This window comes from Solanum stenotomum, chromosome 11 (assembly GCF_019186545.1).
Source record: "Solanum stenotomum isolate F172 chromosome 11, ASM1918654v1, whole genome shotgun sequence".
In the NCBI taxonomy this organism is placed as follows: domain Eukaryota; kingdom Viridiplantae; phylum Streptophyta; class Magnoliopsida; order Solanales; family Solanaceae; genus Solanum; species Solanum stenotomum.
This window is the reverse complement of record NC_064292.1, coordinates 1,399,148-1,420,123: the sequence shown is the minus strand read 5'-3', so window position 1 is coordinate 1,420,123 and position 20,976 is coordinate 1,399,148. Positions and strand designations below refer to the sequence as shown.

At 27.9% G+C, this 20,976-nt stretch overlaps 2 protein-coding genes across 2 annotated transcripts; one reads left to right on the top strand and one right to left on the bottom strand.

The window, feature by feature from the left end:
- Positions 1-1,866: 1,866 nt before the first annotated feature.
- On the bottom strand, positions 1,867-5,230 carry LOC125844607 (hyoscyamine 6-dioxygenase-like). The gene is made up of 4 exons (XM_049523922.1): positions 4,928-5,230; positions 4,042-4,349; positions 2,958-3,276; positions 1,867-2,420 (listed from the first exon to the last, which is right to left on the bottom strand). Exons 1-4 carry the CDS (start codon positions 5,117-5,119, stop codon positions 2,181-2,183), a joined length of 1,059 nt encoding a protein of 352 aa, XP_049379879.1. The 5' UTR covers positions 5,120-5,230; the 3' UTR covers positions 1,867-2,180.
- Positions 5,231-14,727: 9,497 nt separating this feature from the next.
- On the top strand, positions 14,728-16,116 carry LOC125845560 (zinc finger protein ZAT9-like). Its single transcript, XM_049525096.1, has one exon. It carries the CDS (start codon positions 14,728-14,730, stop codon positions 16,114-16,116), a length of 1,389 nt encoding a protein of 462 aa, XP_049381053.1.
- Positions 16,117-20,976: the final 4,860 nt, after the last annotated feature.

Below are 20,976 nucleotides of genomic sequence, written 5' to 3'. Positions count from 1 at the left end.
TTTTGTTACTCATTTTTCTTCAAAGTTACAATTAAGGGGGTATTCGATATGAAAAAAAATATTGATTTTTAAAAGATAAATACTTTTTTTTTTTAAATCTAAAAAATGTTTTTCTTGATGGAAGTAGGAAAAAAAACTTTCAAAAGCGATATTCTAATTTGATTGTCTTTTCCCCACTCCCAACACCACAAACTCCCTCTATCGTCCCCGACCCATCCCCTAACCCACCCACGCCCTTTCGCCTCATCTCCACCTTCGTCCCTATCCCGACCTCCAAACCCCTCAATCATATATCTGCTCACATGTTATTGAGATAATATTTTCTATTTACTTATCAAAATCAGAAAATAATTTATTTTTCGTGTAAAACATCTTTCTTTTCATCAAACACATTAAAAAGAATTGATCTATCTAACACGCCTAGATTTTTAGATATCTTTTTCGTATATGGAGCTCCTTTCATTTTCTTTTCTCACCACTTTTTCTAAATTCTTGCCTAGATTGACAACACATAGAATAAATTAAAATCAATGGATAAGATATAATTGATTAAAAATATATATCTAAATCATAGTCTAGATACTTTGGTGAATTAAATCTTAATAATTTATTTTAATTTACACAATCCAAGAAAGAACTTAGATAGATTAATGAGAAGAGAAATAGAAAGGAGTCGAATTCATATTTATGCCTTAAAGACATTTACAAAAATGTGATCAATAATGAGTATAATGGTTATATACTACAATCATGTAGTAAATTATCCAATAAATATACACATATATATAAAAGATGTGCCGATCTCAATCTTTTCAGCAACACAAATATTAAATAATTCTGCCTATTAAAGTTTGAATAGAACTATCAACTAGTGTTGAGTTGCAGAACATTTTTTATTTCAACTTTTTTATGTTTTTTTTTTATGACAGTTGAAGCAAATGCACCAAAATACCCTCCATCAAATGAAGACAAATGTGAAGCAATTTTTGAGAGTTTTGGTTGTGTGGATTCATCAAGTGAATGTGAAAAACATTGTATAGAATCATGTTAGAAAGGTGTTGGTGATATTTATAGTTATTGTGATGATACTAAAAATTGTCATTGTCATCCTATGAGAGGTGCTCCTTGTCCTCCTCTACCTAATTGCCCCTTAGTCACCAAAAAGAAAAATGTCACATCTATATTTCATTGATTAAATTATTAAAGAGAATCAAATATCGAAGAGAATTATCTGTTTAGTTTTTTTCTTGAAATTTTTTACTATACTTTTTATTGTCATATTTCCTTTTTATATTAGTTTGATTTGCTGTACTTGAGTCAAGAGTCTTTGGAAACAGTTTATAATATCTATTAAAATTAGGATAAGATTTGTACACTTTATTTTTTCAGATTCCGTATATGAAATTTCACTGAATATGTTATTCTTGAACAACTCTTTCAGGCTTTCACTATATCTCAATAAAATAATATCATGAAATGTTATTTTCAACATTTCCTCTTTTCCCAAAGACTAGGGGAATAGAGGTGGATGCAACGTTTCTTCACCAAGTTCATCTAAGTTTAATATTTTCGAGGTGTGTAAATTTATTTACACACATAATAAACTGAATATAATTGTAACAAATGTAAATGTTGATGTAGTTTAAAAAATGTATTGTGGTTCATTTCTAAAAATTAAAAATTAGAGTTGTCAAATATGACCCCAAAAGTTGATGATCTAACTTGTCCAAAATATTATGATTTTGGCACAACAAATTTATTCACTCTAAATTCAAACAAGTATTAGAAAATTTACTCATCCAAATTATAATATGTGACACACAAATCCATAACTTTAGCGTGAAAAACATTTTCACGATCCCTTTCTTACCACTGAACCATATTCAATCAATTTTATAAGGAATTCACAAGTTAAAATACATAGATATTTATTTAATTTTCTAATACAAATACATGGTCTATGGAAAAGCTACTGGATTAGTCCGAATCACCACAAACCCCCACCTAGCTCCGCCTCTGGACTGGCACAACCAATTTATTCACTTAAAATTCAGACAAGCATGAACAAAGTTCAAACTAGGGAAGTCCATACAACATAGTAGAAAATTAAAAATAGTACAAACAAACAAACAATACATTATAACATAAAACTTAATTAAAATTATTGATTCCCTCTTTTCCTAGAGCTTATATGGTTTCAATGCTGCTTCAATTTCAGTGGTGTCACTAAAATAATATCCCAAATATTCTGTATATGAAAATGATTTGAATAATGGTGGATTGTTCTCGTTTATAAGTAATTTTGCAGGTTCAATTATGCACTCAATTGGACTTATTAAGCTGCCCAATGATGTTCTATCAGATGTTGAATTTGTCACAACTCTATGCACTCCAGATGATAGCTTTCCATTTGTGACAACCTAGACACAATCACATCGCAGTGACGTACACAAAATTTTTCGTAAGCGATATCAATATTTAAAGAAGTGAATAAATTAATAAGTCATGATGTCCTGTGTATAACTTGTGTATCATAAAAAAAAAAACAAAAATAAATATCTCCATTCTAATTTATGTGACAAAATTTGAATAGATATAGAGTTTAAGAAAAGAAGAATGATTTTTCAAACATGTGGTCATAAACATGTCATAACATTTATGTTATTATAAAACTTTTGAAACGTGTAATCTAAAACACTATATAACATTTGTATGACATGTTAAAAGAGAAGTTTAAGTTAAATCATTTCAAAATTTAAAAAGTTGTCATTCTTTTATAAAATGGACTGAATAATAAAATATTGCCACATAAGGAATGCATATGTATTTAACAATGAATTTTATCCCCTAACCAAATATCTCAACTATTTTGGCATAGAGCACTAACACTAGATATAATAAACTTTTTTCTAACGTGAACTTGAATTAGTCGATTTGAAGTAAGAAGTGTACAATACCTTTAAGATCAAACCATTGATGACAACAAGTGCACCAGGAATTGGTTCAACACCAAACCATTTGCCATTTTTGTCTCTCACATGCAATCCACTTAGTTCTTGTTGGACCAAATTGATAAGTGCACCATCACAATGTTCACCTATACCTATTGTTGAGTTTGGGTCAGGGCATTGTGGGTAGTGATGGGTCACCATGAGTTGAGTTTGGCTATGTTCTTGGCAAAAATACCCAACCTCAAGCCCAAGTCCTTCACACATTAAGTCCAAAATCCTTAAGCTCAATTTCCTTAGTTCCAATGCATATTCACTTATCACTTCTCTGAGAATGAAACAATAAATAGCCGATTTGATTTGCTGTTTATTTTTTCTAACTAGTATACATAGATTAATACATGATTATACACATGTTATACATGAATTGTACGTATATCATACATTCACATGCTATTTTTAGTATAGATAATTGAGTAGAGCATAAAATCTTAGTAGGTCAGTTGTTTGGCTATATGAACTTTTGCCTTGTAGGTGAGGATTCAATTCCAAGGTCCTGATTTCCCCTTCCCTAACCCCCTATTTTTTTTAAAAAAAAAATAAATAATTGGGTAGGGCCACTAAGTTAATTATCCACTAATTAACATTTTTAATAAGAAATTTTCAACTATTTTTACCCTAACTAGTAGTAATAAGAAAAAAATTTCTGAGGTTGTTTTAATGCCCGTGTTGTCCAGGCCAGGTTTTGTGTACATTGATTAATTTCACAGGATATCTGTCACCTCCCACCAACAATAGATACCAGATAACTCAATCCACCAAGGCTAGGACGGCTGCGAAGAATTACCTAATGTTTTTTTTTTTGGCTTCTTTGAGTTTTGAACATTGTTCTCAACCACTTCATTGACCACTAAGTCACACCCTTGAGTGCTTTTCTTAGTTCTTAATTGCTTTTATTGAAACCGCATAATCAATAATAATAAAAAACTTTTTTGTACTCCCAAAAGTTTGGTCAAATAGACTATAACCAGTCACACTTCAGTGTAGTTATCGAACACCGACATACATAGTACAAACAATTTATGAAATATACCTATATTTTTGTGGTTTTTCAGGCCAAGAATTAATAACATCTTGAGTGAGAGGATGGCAACCATGTCCAAAAGTGTCTTTCCAAAAGACAGTGTCCTTGACATTATTAGTGTTTGAACCATCCTTGTTTGGTGTGTATTCTTTTTCAATGTAAAGCTTTGGCCTTTGGTCAATTGATGGTTCAAAATCACTTAAGCCCTCATCTTTCTCAACAAATTTTGCTTTGTCTTCAATTGGCAACTTAAAGAACTCTTTGCAAACTGATAATGCATCAACCATTAGGGTTTCTGATACTCCATGGTTGATCACCTATTATAGTGGGTAAAGTTCAGTTACATCAACGTGATAAAAAGTAACTTAATGAGTTTATTGTGATATAATGTGTAAAGTGCAGTGACTATACATTAATTCATGAGATTGTAAGATATAATAATTTCGAGATGAAACTCATTGAATGAGGGATAGTGATTTCGATATGAGAAATCTTGGGATTAGCTATACCACAATTTTGGTTACCAAAAATATTGTACCACATTGAATGAGGGATAGTAATATCGGGATAGATAATTTCATAATTAAAAAAAAAATGACAAAAGTGTCATTCACGAAAAAAAAACTAACTAAATACCATATTGTAATCACCACATTATATTCCTGGAATAACTTGTTTTCAAATCAAATGATCTCTAATTTCAGTATAACTTGTTCGCGAATCAAATGACTCCTAAAAGTGGTAATAATGATATGATTGTCAAAAATAATCAATCGATATTAATCCCAATACAAATATCAGACATTGGGTGAAAATCCCCAAAAATTAGTCAAACCTCTAAAATGAATCTTTGATATTTCAGGTAGGAAAAGTGAACGAGAGAATATGAATTAACCTGAAAGAGACCAAAGTCAGCAGAAGCTTTGATGATTTGTTGAATAGATTGAGTTGAAGATTGTGATAAATCAATAACTGGAATATGTTTACCAATTGGTACATCTGCATTTACTCTTTTTTCTAATGGAACAACATAATTTTCTGGAATTGAATTCACTTCTGATGACCAACTTGAAACTAGTGATGCCATTTAATTAATTGCTTTGATAATTATAATAATAACACTAGCAATAATTGATTTGTGAGGTTCCAAGGTTGTGTTATGGACTTATTTATAGTGATGATTGGTAGGGAATAGTGAACGATGGTAATATTTCAGGTAGGTAATAGTAAACGATTGTTGATGTAATATTAGGGAGGAAAAGTGAACAATTGTGGAATAATGTGGATGCAAAATATTATTCCCTATGTCCTTTTTTACTTGTCATTTTTGGCAAATCATGAAAAGGCAATATGTTTTTACATATTATACCCTCAGGTTATTTAGAGAGTTAATGTTTTTGAAAAAGTTAGAACCTCTTTAATGAATAAATTGATTTTGGAATTCTATCAATTAATAAGGGTAAAATGATAAATTCACTTTATTATTTTCTTAATAGGTGTGTCAAGTAAAAAATGGACAAATAAATAGGAACAGAGGGAGTAGCTCTTCGTTTCAATGAAGTTCGACTAATTCATATTTACGTTGAAAAGTTTGACCCCTTCTTAAGATACGAAGTTCATACTGGCAAAACACATGATAGATGTTAAATATATAAGTAAGTAGGTCTTACTCTCTCTAGGTCCAGAGCGATCAATATCACTAACGGGTTGGGCGTTACAGAAAAAGTCCTACTTTAAGAATAAAACACTCTCTATTCATAAAGACGAATTTTGAGTCTAAACTCTATGAATTCAAACTTTAAGGTTTTTAGCTTGAACACAACTGTGAGTTCATTATATCTACTATTTATTACATATTTTAGTAATTTTTTGCAGATAAATTATGCTTCTTGTAGAAAATATTAGGTTCAGATAAATATATGTGCTATAACGTAACATGCGTCTGCCTCTACTAATTAATCGCACTTAAAATTTATACTCAAAATTTGAATTCAAAATCTTCAACGAGGAATGTAAAAAAAAATATTATTACACCTACTCTTATAACTTTTTGGCGGTATTAACAATGATTGTTAAATATGCAACACGTTAAATCTTCATAACATTTTTTTAAAGAAAAAAATCAGACATAAACAATAATTTGTTATTAAAAAATAAAATTAAAAAGAAATAATTGACTACGTACAAGTTAATTATAATGAGGTCACAATTTTTATTTTCTCTGTTTATTCAGGAAAAAACACGAGGTCGTGTCTGAGATTATTAAATAAAGTCTTATTTTATTTATTACTTAGAAATAAATGTTTTTCTACTGCAAAGTAATGAAAAATTTGTGCTATAAAGTAAAGACTTTACAATCAGTTTCGTCTAATCAGCTCACTGAAAAAAAATGCATGATGGAAAATAGATTGTCATTGAAATAGTAAATATTTTTTTAATTTTTCTGTATGAAAACAACATAGATACAAAAACAAAAATTACATGACCTACGTACATTAAATGATAGGCAAATATTTTTTTTTCCTTTCCTCACAAATTCAATCGAGGATTAGAGTAGGAAGACTAGTAAGTAGTCAAGCGTTTTTTAATTTCTCACCCGGTGTTCGGTACCTGCATTAGAGTCCAACTAAATCCATTCATTTAAACATGTTAATTAATTATTTTAGTCTATTTTAACACTATAACAAAACAACTTTTAGCAACAATAAATATTATACTCATTAATAAAGAGTGCTAAAGTTTTTATCGACATTAGTTAATTACTATTAGATCCAATGTCGCTATAGACTTTAGGGACATTTACAAAAAAAAAGTGTTAATTGCCACTAAAAATACATATTTAGTGATAATTAAGCTATTATTGTTAATTAATTTTTTGCTATAGATCATTTTTGATGTAATGTAATCCAACTAAATTAACCTATATCTACATATTATTAGCTTAATTTGTTTTAGTTAAAGTATGTTTTCACTCATTATCGTATCTAACAATAATAACAATATATTCAATATAATCTTATAAATGACTAAAATAAGATATGAAAAGATAGAATACACGTAATTCTTATCTTTATTTAATACAAATAAATAAACTATTTTTGATAGATTTCCGGCTAAAAAAAATAAAAATAGAAAGCACTAATACCAACATGATAATAAGATAAAATGTCATCGTACCTACTCTTGAATAATATAAAATTCACCTTATCATTTAAATAATTGTCTGTTCTAATAATTGTTGAAAAAAACATTATTTTATACCCCTAAAAATGTCCCTCCCATTGTGAATTCTGCCAAAAAGAAAATATAAGATAAAAAAGAAAATATTTGTCCTCACATACTGCTTTAGTGTAATTAGTCGTCGTTGATAAGTGAGGCTTACTTTAGTGATTGATCATCTTTATTATTAATCGAATGGTTAAAGGTTTAAGTCATATCGAGAAAGCGAGAATACTGTTAATTTTTCTAATGGGTGGGGAAAAAAATGTTAGCAGCCATTGCATCATGATAAGAAGGGATGTAATAAAATAGAGCGTGCCAGATATCTGGGATACATAGATAAATATCTTAGTTTTTTTTTGTCTGCCTTCCATCTCGTTTGCCACTTTTCTATGTATCTAGTATCTCAAATACACGTGAATCACACTAGATACATATAAATACATATATCAAGTCTAGTGTGTATCTAGTGTGATTCACATGTATTTGAGATACATAGACAGATCTCACTCGCTTACCTCTTGTTCTCGCTCGCCTCTCTCCCTATTTCAGTGTATGTGATAGCAAAAAACATGTGTCTAGCTGTATCTGACTTCAAATTTGATATGAAATTATTAATTAGTGATATAATGTTGTAAAACAAATTCGTCCATAATTTCATGATCCTATCTATTTGTATATTTTTGAACAGGTTAATAACTTATTTATTATTAATTGAAGTTATTTTGATCCACTTAATTTAGTCTTTGAAAATTGGGCTTATATACGTCTCATGTTTTTTCTTTTTTTTTTTTTTTTAGAAAATCTTACCTCCGTCACTTAAACAAGAAATTGATAAATATATTATATAGTAGATAAATGTTAAAGTTCACATTCCTCTAAGAAATTGCTTAGATAAATATATTTATAGTAGATAAATGTTAAAGTTCACATTCCTCTACCCTTCGAGANAATCTTACCTCCGCTTAAACAAGAAATTGATAAATATATTATATAGTAGATAAATGTTAAAGTTCACATTCCTCTAAGAAATTGCTTAGATAAATATATTTATAGTAGATAAATGTTAAAGTTCACATTCCTCTACCCTTCGAGAAGGGTATGTAATATACATGCAAATTATTAAATTAAATATCATTAAATGTACTAATATACATGAAAATTATTAAATTAAACATCATTAAATATCCTACATTACCCGTATGAGATTTACATGAAAATAAATTTACGGAAGTAATTATTAAATTAAATATCCTACCTTGATTGTATTTCCAAAGTTCGAAGAGTTTTTGTAGAGATGAATTACTCATGAATAATATTTCTTTTTAAATATATTTTCTTTTATATATTACAATATCTCAAAAGTATTTTATAATTCATTAATCTATAACTAGAAAACAAAAAGAGTCCACAAAATCATGAGACACTATTAAAAAATAAATAGAAATTAGCGACGAATAAAATTTGTAGCTAAACAATAAAATTATTGCTAATATTATTTAGCGGTGAATTAACAAGGAATTTCATAGCTAATTTCATTTTTCTCGAAGTGAGAAAGTAAAAAATGAATATCAACACATTTTTATGATAAACTGAATTACCCAAAGAAACAAAGAACAAAATTTAAACTACTTTTGCATCTAGTTTTTTCTATGAATAAGTCAGGAATATATTATATTTCCCTTTTAAGCTATACTGAAAAGATTGTGTTGTGATATACATTAAATAACCACGTTAAAAAATTCTCTTCTTTTTGGTAAAATCATTTGTACCATATTTAACATGATTCTGGGTTGTGGTGGGATGATTCGGTCTCTCCCATCTTAATTAGAGGTTTTAAGTTTGAATTTTTGAGAACGAAAATAATTAAGTTGAAGGTGTTGTCCTCAAAAATGATCCCGCCCCGCTATAATAAAAATAATTTTTAGCGGTAATAAATGTGCACATTAACAAAGGGTGATAAAACTTTTACCGACATTCGTTAATTGTTATTAGATTCAATGTCTCTATAAGCTTTAGGGATATTTACAAATAGTGTTAATTGTTACTAAAAATATATATTTAGCAATAATTAAGTTATTGCCGCTAATTAATTACCCCTAAAATTACTTTTGATGTAGCATGTAATGCACATATTTAAATTTAGTCGGATTCCACCCGGTAAGACATAAAAAACAAACATGTTGTTCATGTCAAAATTAAACATTGATTCTTACAATATTTTTTAAAAGGAAAAATATTTTCTTAAATTTTTGTAAAAATATTTTTACTGTGTTTTATTCCGACTCAATCTTTTACCTAAATTGACATCTTAAACAATGACAAACCCACCAATATAACTGAATAAATTAATAATAATAATAATAAGTTAATAACTAAAAGAAAATTCATTGTTGGCATTATTTTCCCTCCAATTTTATGTTAAGAATTTGACTTAAATGATAAAAAAATAAAAATAAAAATTGTGTGTTTCATATAGTTTTAACTGTCCATTGTTTTTCTTTTACCTCTTTAAAATGCTGAGTTGATTAAATATATGTTCTCAATCAATAACATGCGTGTGTAGGTCAACTCAACATCGAGGCGTGTTTTAATGCAAAGAGAATGGTAGTTGAAATATGAAACTCTCAAAAATATGATAGTTTAAATAGATAAATAAACAATGAATAATTAAAATATAAAACTCCCAAAATAAATAAATAAATTAGATGCTTGTTTTTTTTTTTTTTACCATTAACTCTAAAAGTTTGTATATCCCTCCAATTTTAGGCTAAAATATATTTTTTTCCCTCCCATCTTAAGATTTGATTATTGATAAGTGATCTTAGAAATATAACTGTCCTCAGATTATTGATAGGTGATCTTAGAAATACAATAATAACTACTTAATTTTATTGGCAAATTTTATTTAAATATTTAAGTTATAATTAGTGTTCTACTTAATCAACTGAACACATGATAAAGCATTCTTATTATATATTTTTAATTTTTTCTGCGTGTATTCTCAAGTATTCATTACGTTTAGATTAATATGATCTCTGTTACTTATATGTATTAACCTTAACAACCTGTAAAATCTAAGGTATGTTACAATTATGGCTGATGTTTATAATTAAAGAGATGACATAATATGTGATTAATTTAATTATCTAATAGACGTTTGAGAACACGCGCAAAAAAATAATCAAAATTTGTATCAAAAGTATCTAATAAGAACACTTTATCACATGCTCAAGTGCTCAATTGAAATAAATCGTAATTTAAATATTTAAATGGAATTTGCTGATAAGTTTAAGAAATTTAGCTATTTTTCTAGACTAATATAAATAGTCTTTTAAGTCTTTGTATTAGAGTTTACTAACTTTGAAGATACAGAAAGACTCTTTGTGTGAATTTATTTCCCTTCATTTGTATTTCTTAACTATATCATTGTTATCTTATCTTGCTTGTTTGATTGCGGTTTAATTTATTGTTATTGTATTTTTGAACTATATCACATCTTTTAATTATACACATTAACTTTAATTGTATATGTTTGAGGTTTTACGATTTATTGAAACTAAAACATATAATTAAAGATGAAGATATATTTTAATTGATTAATTTATTTACGTAATGGACACTTGAATACACATTGAAAGTTTTTTTTCTTCAAAATTTAACTAAAAGATGTGCCTAATAGAAGTGTTTTATCATATGTTCACGCACTTAATTGGAACAAGATATAATTTAAGTATCTAAATGAAATTTACTCTCAAATTTTAAGAGATTAAACATGTATTAAGGTAATTTAATTCATAGTATTGATTTATTCCTTTATTCATTTACTTATTAAAGGAATATAGATGACACTTTTAACCAGTGTTTTAAAAGGCGGAGACGTGAGACGAGGCATTTTATACAGTATGGGGGGAGGCGTAAGCCCCAAGACAGGCGTAAGTCTCATGGATCTACGGGGCGCAATCTCATGTATATTCAATTTTATAGATCTATGTCTTTAATTTACGTCCCGAAGCGTTTTTGGTACCCCCCTCCGAGACTCGCCCTGGGACTCGCCCCAAGAACGTTTTTGATAACACTACTTTTAACTTTATGATATTTTACTTTATACATTTTTGTATTATTTGGTAGAACTCCTAAAATTTATTTCAATATTTATTTAAGGGTGATTTGTGTAAATTTCAGTAGTTTAGGAGTTAATTACTTAGATATACGCTAGTTTGCAATATGATGAATCTTACCAAATTTTGGTGTGTCAAGATACATGTAACTCAATATACATTGGGTCAAAATTAGGTACAATTTATTATAGATATATTGTATCCATGTGGATTTACATGTATCTAAGATACATAGATAAATCTACCTCGCCTCCCTCCTATCTCGCTCGTCACTCTCATATCTCCCTTGCGTATCTGGTATCACATATACATGCGAATCACACTATCTAGATACTTGCATATAGTGTGTGTCTAGTATGATTCACATGTATGTGGAATACATATATAAATCTTGCTTGATGGCTCGCCTCCCTCACCTTCCTCATATCTTGCTCGCATATCTAGTGTTCCAGATATATGTGAATCACACTGAATACATGTATATACTGTGTTTCTCGTGCGTTCACACATGTATCTGACTTGAAATTTTATATGAAATTATTAAATAGTGAGATAAAATATAATTATTTTAAACTATAATTTTTTTTAGTAAATATGATAGGAGTGTTTCTGTAATTAGGTAGTTTCTCTTTTATTTAACTTTTAATCTTTATGATTTTAATATTTTTTTACAGTTATATTGTTTTCTGATAAATAAAAAATACATAAACTTAAAATTTCATAAGGTTTACGTTTCATGCTTCGAACTTCGAAGGTTACACCTTATCCACATATAAAACGTTTTGCCTTATCTTATGCTTTCACATTTTAAAACAATATGATATATATAACTTAGGCGATACAAAATAAAAAGTATCATAATATTTTGGAAACTACATAAATAGACATACTTCACTACCATATATACTATTATTACTTATATATACTTTTAAAATATTATGTATCTTACCACTAATTAAAAGTTTTCTACGTATCTTATATTTAGATACATGCAATTTTTGCTATCAGATACACAAAAATAGTGAGGGAGGCAAGCGAGATTGAGGAGGGAGGCGAGGTAGATTCATATGTATTCTAGATACATGCAAATCACACCAGATACACACTAGATACATGTATCTGTATATATTTGGAGTGATTCACATATATTTGGGATACCATATACATGGGAGAGTGGTGAGCGAGAGGGGAGAGAGGCGAGCGAGATTTGTTATGTTTCCCATATACAGGCGAATCCACTTGAATACAATGTATCTAGAACAAATTATTTTATACCTAATTCCTAAATTGGACCCGTATATCCGAGATACATGTATCTGGAAATACCAAAATCTGATAAGATACGTAATATTACAAACTAGAGTGTATCGAAATAATTAGCTCCTAAATTAGTGAAATTTATGCAAGTTTCCCTATTATTTTTTAAAGAAAAACTAGAAAAAAAGAAGAAGACAGGTAGATATATAATCTATAGGGATTACATAGATAGCCATTGCAGAATATATTAAGATAAAAAGAGTAGATGTTTCTCTATTATACATAACATAATATTAAATTAGAAAAAAATTGAGTCTGAGTTTATGGAAGGATTTTCTTGCATCTCTTCTTAATTATATTATTGAAACATATCTAAGGTTTTATGGTTTACTGAGGCTAATAAAAGACGATGATATATTTTAATTGGTTAATTTATTTACCTCATGAATACTTAAGAATATGCTAGAAGTTTTTTCATGATTTGAATTGAAAGTATTTAATAGTATCTAATCGTGTGTTCTGATGCCCAATTAGAACAAACTCTCGACCAAATATTTATGTGAAGTTTATTGACAAGTTTAAGAAATTATTTATGTGTTAAGCCGATTTAATTTACAGTATTAATATATTCCTTTAGTCATTTACTTATATGAGGTATAGATAACACTTTTTCCTAAGGTGATTTTTTTTCCTTAAAAAAATAATGTTTGGGTTGTTTGGATATCTGTAGCAAGGGTTTATTATGATACTTTATTTTATATATATTTTTTGTATTACTTTGTCGAATTTCTAGTATTTATCTCAGTATATTTTTTAACATTTAAATTGTATCATTTCAATGTTTTTAATTGTTATATATATTTTTTTCTAATATATTAAAATTAGCATAATTTTTAAATCCATAGAATTTACGTTCCACGCTCTAAAGCTCACGCATCGTCCAAACCTATATAAAACGTATCGTCTCACCTTACACCTTAATTCACCTTGTTAAAAGATTGCGTAATATATTTAACTTAAACTATAAAAAGAAAAAAAAATACCATTAATAATAAAAAAATCTACAAAAAGACAGGTATATATATACTCTATAAAGATTACATAATATTATATATATATGGGAGGGAAAAACATAATATTGGAGGGAAAAATGATTTTAAATGAGAAAAAAAAACAGAAAAACATTATTATTCAGAAATTTTCGATGTTTGTCCTTGTGTGGGATAATTATACAGAGAGGAGATATATATTCTTGTTGGCACCAATCCTACAGAATTTGGACTCTTAGGAATTATTTTTTTAAAGTATTTAACTTATATACACTACTATAATATAAGAATTAAAATTTTTTAAATCAGTAGTTTCACTTTTTATTATTATTCATGGTGATTAATTTGTAGTTATCATTTATCCGACATAATAGTATAATTTTCTTTTAAAAATATACATTAATATGCATAAGTAATTAAACAGGAATATGGTAATCAGTCGAATACCCTTTATCAAAAAATTGTACTATTTATATATAAATTATACAAAGTATAAAGATCAAAAAATATTTTTCATACGTATATATTAAATCTTGAATATAATTAACGAAATTTCTCTTATCACTCACTCACTCTCGAGTTCGAGCCTTAAATATGGGAAAAAATCTCAATAATGAATCGCTTCCCCTTTAATCTGTATAACGAGTCCTATATAGTGTAAATCTGAATTAGTCGTGCGTCCCATTATTAGTACCGGACACCAAGTAGGAAACCAAATAAAAAGGTTTTGTGTTAAGGATATATATTCTTCTTTTATACGTCTTACAAAGTAGCTAATTTTCCGAGCTTGAATTTTGGGATGTGTATTTTATATAAATGAAATTTCTTTTTTCTTTCCATATTACTCAACTTTTTAATTTAATTTTTTTTATTAATATATTTTTTTTAATTCTATAATCCTACTCACTTACCATATTTTTTATGTCTCTTATACTCCCTTACTAACCTTTTTGTCTTCCCTTTTTCTTCTAGGGTTTCATTGCTTTCCTCTCCTTAAAGGATTTTCTTGATTTTAGCTCTTGCTTTCTTGATTTCTCAACTCCACACAAATGGAAGCTGAAGATGATCAAGAAAATAATGGATCTGGTGAAAAAGGTTTATCTTCAAGTAACTTTAAGGTGAAGATAAATCTTAAGCTCAAGAAAAACAAAGATGAAAGTTGCGGAGATGAGGATGTTCGTGAAGAGAAAAACTTGTTGTTGATGAAGCAAAAGAAAGATCATATATGTTGTGAGTGTGGAAAAGAGTTTAGCTCAGGAAAAGCTTTAGGTGGACACATGAGTAGTGCACATGTTCAAGCAAATCAAAGATTAGAAGAATCTTGGAAGAAAAAAAAATATTCGATAAAAAGATCAAGATTTGATGATTATGATGATGATGAAGAAGTTGTTCTCGAAGAAGAAGAAGAGGAGATAGGAGATGTGGTAGTAAGTTGTGAAATTTGTCATAAGAATTTTCCATCTAAGAAATCTTTATTTGGACATATGAGATGTCATCCTGATAGAGAATGGAGAGGTATGAAACCCCCAAGTAAAAAAATATCGAAAAATAAGGGTTTTCGAGCTACTTTTGAGGATGTGAATGAGGGTTTTGAGGATCGTTTTGCTAGTCTTCGAGATGAAGAAGAAGAAGAAGGAGGAGGAATTCATTTTAATGTGGTTGAACTACCTCCTTTGAAGGATTGGGGTGCGAAGGATAGACGAGGGAGATCCCCTCTCAAGAGGAGTGTAAGTAGTACTATAATGGATGATGATAAGGAGCTACATGACGCGGTTCAACAGCTTATAAGTTTAGTCAATGGAGACGTGAACAATAACAACAACAATAATAATAATAGGTCAGAGGTCATGATGAGTAGTAGCAATTCAGTTGGTAGTGCTCCTAAAGAAGCTGATTTTTGCGATTTGAAGGATAAATCTAAGAAAAAGGGGGTTGTTGATGATACTAAAGAAAAGAATCGCGAAGAAACCAAGAAGAGGAAGAGGGAGAAGGAGCTAGTCAAATTGGAATCGGGTCAGGACTTGGTCCACATCCCAGTTCTCAAGAAATCAGTGGAGGTCAAATACAAATGTAATGAGTGTGGAAGGATGTTCGCGACTCATCAAGCACTAGGTGGTCACAGATCGAGTCATAACAAGTTCAAGATCAGTATTGAGAACACGATCGATGGAATTAAGGGTAATAATACTCAAGATCATGGTCAATTGGGAAATCAAGAAATCAATAATTATGGCAACATTATTATTAATGATAATAATAATAATGTTCATAAGTGCAAATTTTGTGACAAGATTTTTCCTACTGGACAAGCACTTGGAGGTCATCAAAGGAGCCATTTGACAAATAATCAAGAAGAATCATCAAGTCAAAATGCAAGTAAAGTTCTTGATTTTGATCTTAATGAATTGCCTCATTTAGATGATGATACATTATTGTAATAGAGAATAATAATCCAAAGTATGATCAAATTAGGTTTTATATTTGGGAATTTTATTATATGGTTTTATTGGATCTTTAGGATGATTACTTTTCCTTAGGTAGTAGAAGTTTATTTCTCATTGATATATGTTATATGTAATTTCCTTTAATCATAGTAGTTGATTTTGTTTTGATTTTCTTTCTTTTTTAGTTCCTTATATATATTAAGTCTGTTAAAACTTACTAATTACTATAACTTTACTTATTTGGCCTAATATATTTTTGAAAAAAGATGTTTTGAATTGGAAATTTGTATAAATAGGATAATTTAAGGTTGTTATTCAAATTTTGTCTTTGTTCAAGGAATTTGTGCAAAAATATTCTTGCTAGTTGAGAAAGAAAGAAAAAACTATGGTTTAACAAGTCTGGTTGGATGAGTCATAAATTTATTGTTTAGTAAAATGTTTCATTTTATTGTTGATTTTAGTATAATGTTTCATTTTATCTATATTGTTTTGGTTTTTTTCCCTAAGTACTTTCGTTGGATTGATAAATCTTGCATTGTTCACCAGTTATGTCGACTTTATTGCACTCTACATATCATATTAAATTTGACACAATTTTCATTCTACCTATATTATTAAATTTCTCAAAAATCTTACATAATTGACAAAACTTGCCTCGTTCAAAAGTTATGTCACACAGGTCGTATTTTTAATATAATTTTTCATTCTACCTATATTGTTAAATTGTTCAGAAGTCTTGTTGGATTGACAAAACTTGCATTGTTCACAAGTTATGTCGGTTTCAATTCAATCTTTCATTCTACTATACTATTGTACTGTTCCGAAGTCTTGCCATATTTACATAATCACAATTCTATTATATGGTTTTATTGAATCTTTAGGATGTTTACTTTACCTTAGGAATAGTAGAAATCTATTTCTCATTGATATAAGTTTCAAAGTCAGTTATATGTAATTTCCTTTAATCATATATAGTAGTTGATTTCTTTTGATTTTCTTTCTTTTTTTAGTTCTTTGTATTAATTCTGTGAAAACCAAGTCAAGACAAAAAAAAAATGATTTGAATCGGATGGATCATATAACTTTAATGGAATTTGTATCATCTTCATTCTACCTATTTTGTTAAATTGCTCAATTTTATAAAATTGACAAAATTTACATTGTTCACAAGTTATGTCGACTTCAATACACTTATATAATCCTTCATTCTACTATCGTGTTCAATTGTTCACAAGTCTCGCCACATTTAAGTACACTTGATTGCAAGTTATGTTGATAGGTCATATGATTCTAGTACAATCTTCATTCTACCTATCTTGTTAAATTGTTTATAAGTTTTGTGGCTTGACAATACTAATTGCTTGTATTGTTCAATTATTCACAAGTTCGATCAAACTAAAGAGACTTGATACTATATATCTTTATCTATATATATTGTTGATTGTTCACATGTTTCTATTTGGGAATTTTATTATTTGGTTCTATTGAATCTTAAGGATGTTTACTTTTCCGAGTAGAAGTTTATTTCTTATTAATATAAGTTTCAAAGTCAATTACATGTAATTTCCTTTAATTAGTTGATTTTCTTTCTTTTTTTAGTTCCTTCTATTAAGTCTTTTAAAACTTAATTACAATGACTTTACTTATTTGACCTTATATATTATCCAAGTCAAGAAAAAAAAACATGTTTCGAATTGGAAATTTGTATAAATAGTATAATTTAAGGCTGTTATTCAAATTTTGTCTTTGTTCAAGGAATTTGTTCAAAAATATTCTTGCTAGTTGAGAAAGAAAGAAAAAAGTATGGTTTAACAAGTCTGGTTGGATGAGTCATAAATTTATTGTTTAGTATAATGTTTCATTTTATTGATGAATTTAGTATAATGTTTCATTTTATCTATATTATTCTTTTCATAAATATTTTCATTGGATTGATCTACACAGATCATATTAAATTTGATACAATCTTCATTCTATGTACCCATCTTGTAAAATTTCTCAAAAATCTTACATAATTGGCTAAACTTGCCTTGTTCAAAAGTTATGTCATGACTTATATTTTTAATATAATTTTTCATTCTACCTATATTGTTAAATCGTTCAGAATTTATGTTGGATTGACAGAACTCGCATTGTTCACAAGCTATGTCGGTTTCAAATCATTCTTTCATTCTACTATACTATTATATTGTTCCGAAGTCTTTCCCATATTTACTTAATCACAATTTATGCCATATTGATTTTAGCACAATCTTCATTCTACTTATCTTTCTAAATTGCTCATTAATCTTACAAAATTGAGAAAACTTGCCTAATAATTTAGTACAATTTTTCATTTTATATGTATTGTGAAATTGTTCACAAGTCTTGTTGGATTGACAAAACTTGCATAGTTCACAAGTTATGCGACTTTGATACAATCCTTCATTCTACTATACTGTTAAATTGTTCACAAGTATCACCACATTTACACTTATTCACAAGTTACATGCTTTAGTACAATCTTCATTTTACCTGTCTTGTTAAATTGTTTATAAGTCTTGCGGATTGACAATACTAATTGTTTGTATTGTTCTCAAGTTCGATCAGACTAAAAAGTCTTCAATATTATATATTGTTTTAGTTGTTCACAAACTCTATTAGTTGAGTCGTAACCTTAGTACAATTTTCATCTACTCTATGTTGTTAAATTGTTCACAAGTCTTATTAGATAACAAAATTGTTTATTCACAAGTTACACCAATGATCCAATTTGAATTTGTTTTCATTCTATCTATCTTGCTAACTTGTTTATTAATCTTGTCGGATTTAACAAAAATGACTTGTTGTAACAGATATTCAGGATGCTTGATAACTCTAATTGATTAAGTCCTTTATACTTGGATACTATATATCTTCATCCATATATCTTGTTAATTGTTCACAAGTTTTACCGATTGGATTATAACCTTACTACAATCTTCATGACTTGTGAATAATTTAAATTATTAACGAGTCTTATGGGATGACAAAATTTGTTTATTCACAAGTTATGCTAACAAATCGCTCTTAACTTGAGATTAATTTTCGTTCTACCTATTTTGTTAAACTGTTATAAGTTTTATAGGATTGACAAATTAAAGTTTCTTCTTGTTCACAAACTTTATTAGACAAACAAGGCGCTTGATAATGTTTTTGCTTTACCTATCTTATTAAATTATTCACAAATTTTATCAGATCGAAAAACTTGCACGTGTATACATCAGTGTGTTGCATTATTCACATGCATTTTCTCTTGTAGTAAATCCAGCTACACCATTCTTCCTAATGATTAGCAAGTATATGTAAAATATTTTTATAGTGACATTATTTATTCTGATATATTTCTTTTTATTAGAGAAAATATATGATATAACATAATATAAAAAATTGATTTCAGAAAAAAAAAACTCGACAAGCTGACAGTTATAGGATGACTAGCATAAAGAAGTTATATTATATATTCAAAATTCAATTTTAAAATTGAAAATCTCTTTCCCGTAACGAAAAAGTTTTCTTCCACAATTACTAATTTTTGTATGATTTTGCCAAATATAATCTTCCTTGATTTGAGTAAATCATTTTCCATATTTTCCATGTAGAACTTTTCAAAATTAAGGGTTATTTGTACTAAATGTCAGTATATAATATGAGTAAGTTTTTCAAGCATTTGATTAAACGAGATAGGATTAGGGCTTAAATATTTGGGACGTACAATATGGAAGTGATCTCATCATGGATAACATGAGGGAGTGAAGTTAATATGGGTGGGCAAGTGCCATATTATAGGTTGATTGTAGTGGGACTGAGAAGCATATGTATGCGGAAGAGATATTTGGACAGATAATTAGATAAGACATTAGCACACATCCATTTTAAACATGGCGGCTCAATAAATAGAAGGCCTAAAGCTAAATTTTAAAAAAAGAGATTTTATGCTTTTTTTATATATAAATATATATATCATTTTAATAAAATTTTAAAATACATGGTAATTAATTTATTTTTTCAATTGATATTATAATATTTCTTGTAATAATTTATAAGACACGAATAAAAATATATAAATTGTTATACGTTATATAATACTACAAATGTTTATATCTTAGATAAATTCTTATTGATTATAATTTTGAAATTTTTATCAACTAAATCAATTGTTATACAAACTATCAAAATATTCTAGAAGTAGTAGGAATAGTAAAATAAAATAAAATCGAGACTTCACCTGATTGAGTATACCAATTAGAGTATCATTTTTACTTGTATATATATTTTGTATTACATTTAATTACACAAATAGGTCTAAACCATAGTGATTGTTACGCTTTAGAAGGTATTCAAAGTTAAGACAATGTCTTTTCAAATTTAATTATTTGATAATCTAATTAGCTTGAGCTTGAAATGTCTAAGAGGCACCTCAAAGAATTGAAGACAGTTTTACAAAGCTAATTTTAAAATATGATTGATTCAAATTAAAGTGAATTAGACAAATTAAAAAGTAGAAAGTAACTCCAAATTTTATTGCATTGAGAAAATTTCAACTAATACTAACAATAAATACTTAATAATTTATATTTATATATATTACCATTGAATACCTTTAAGGCCTTATTTTTTAGGGGCATATGACCCTAAATATGAGGATATGAAGGTAAATAATTAGGGTAGAAGGTTAGTAGGTAGTCAAATATTGTCTAGTTTTTCTTATCAATGTTATTATTATTACTCTCATATTATCTGATTTTTCTATTTTTATTATTACATGTTGTTTTCTTTATTCCAGATATCATGCATATATATATATATATATATATATATATATATATATATATA

What these genes read in the sequence shown, in the direction of transcription:
- LOC125844607 (XM_049523922.1), bottom strand. Translation starts at nt 5,119, where the DNA reads ATGGCATCACTAGTTTCAAGTTGGTCATCAGAAGTGAATTCAATTCCA. An exon ending in CTGACTTTGGTCTCTTTCAG is followed by an intron (nt 4,350 to 4,927) that starts GTTAATTCATAT and finishes CCACTATAATAG; the next exon opens with GTGATCAACCATGGAGTATC. An exon ending in TCAATGGTTTGATCTTAAAG is followed by an intron (nt 2,421 to 2,957) that starts GTATTGTACACT and finishes GATTGTGTCTAG; the next exon opens with GTTGTCACAAATGGAAAGCT.
- LOC125845560 (XM_049525096.1), top strand. Translation starts at nt 14,728, where the DNA reads ATGGAAGCTGAAGATGATCAAGAAAATAATGGATCTGGTGAAAAAGGT.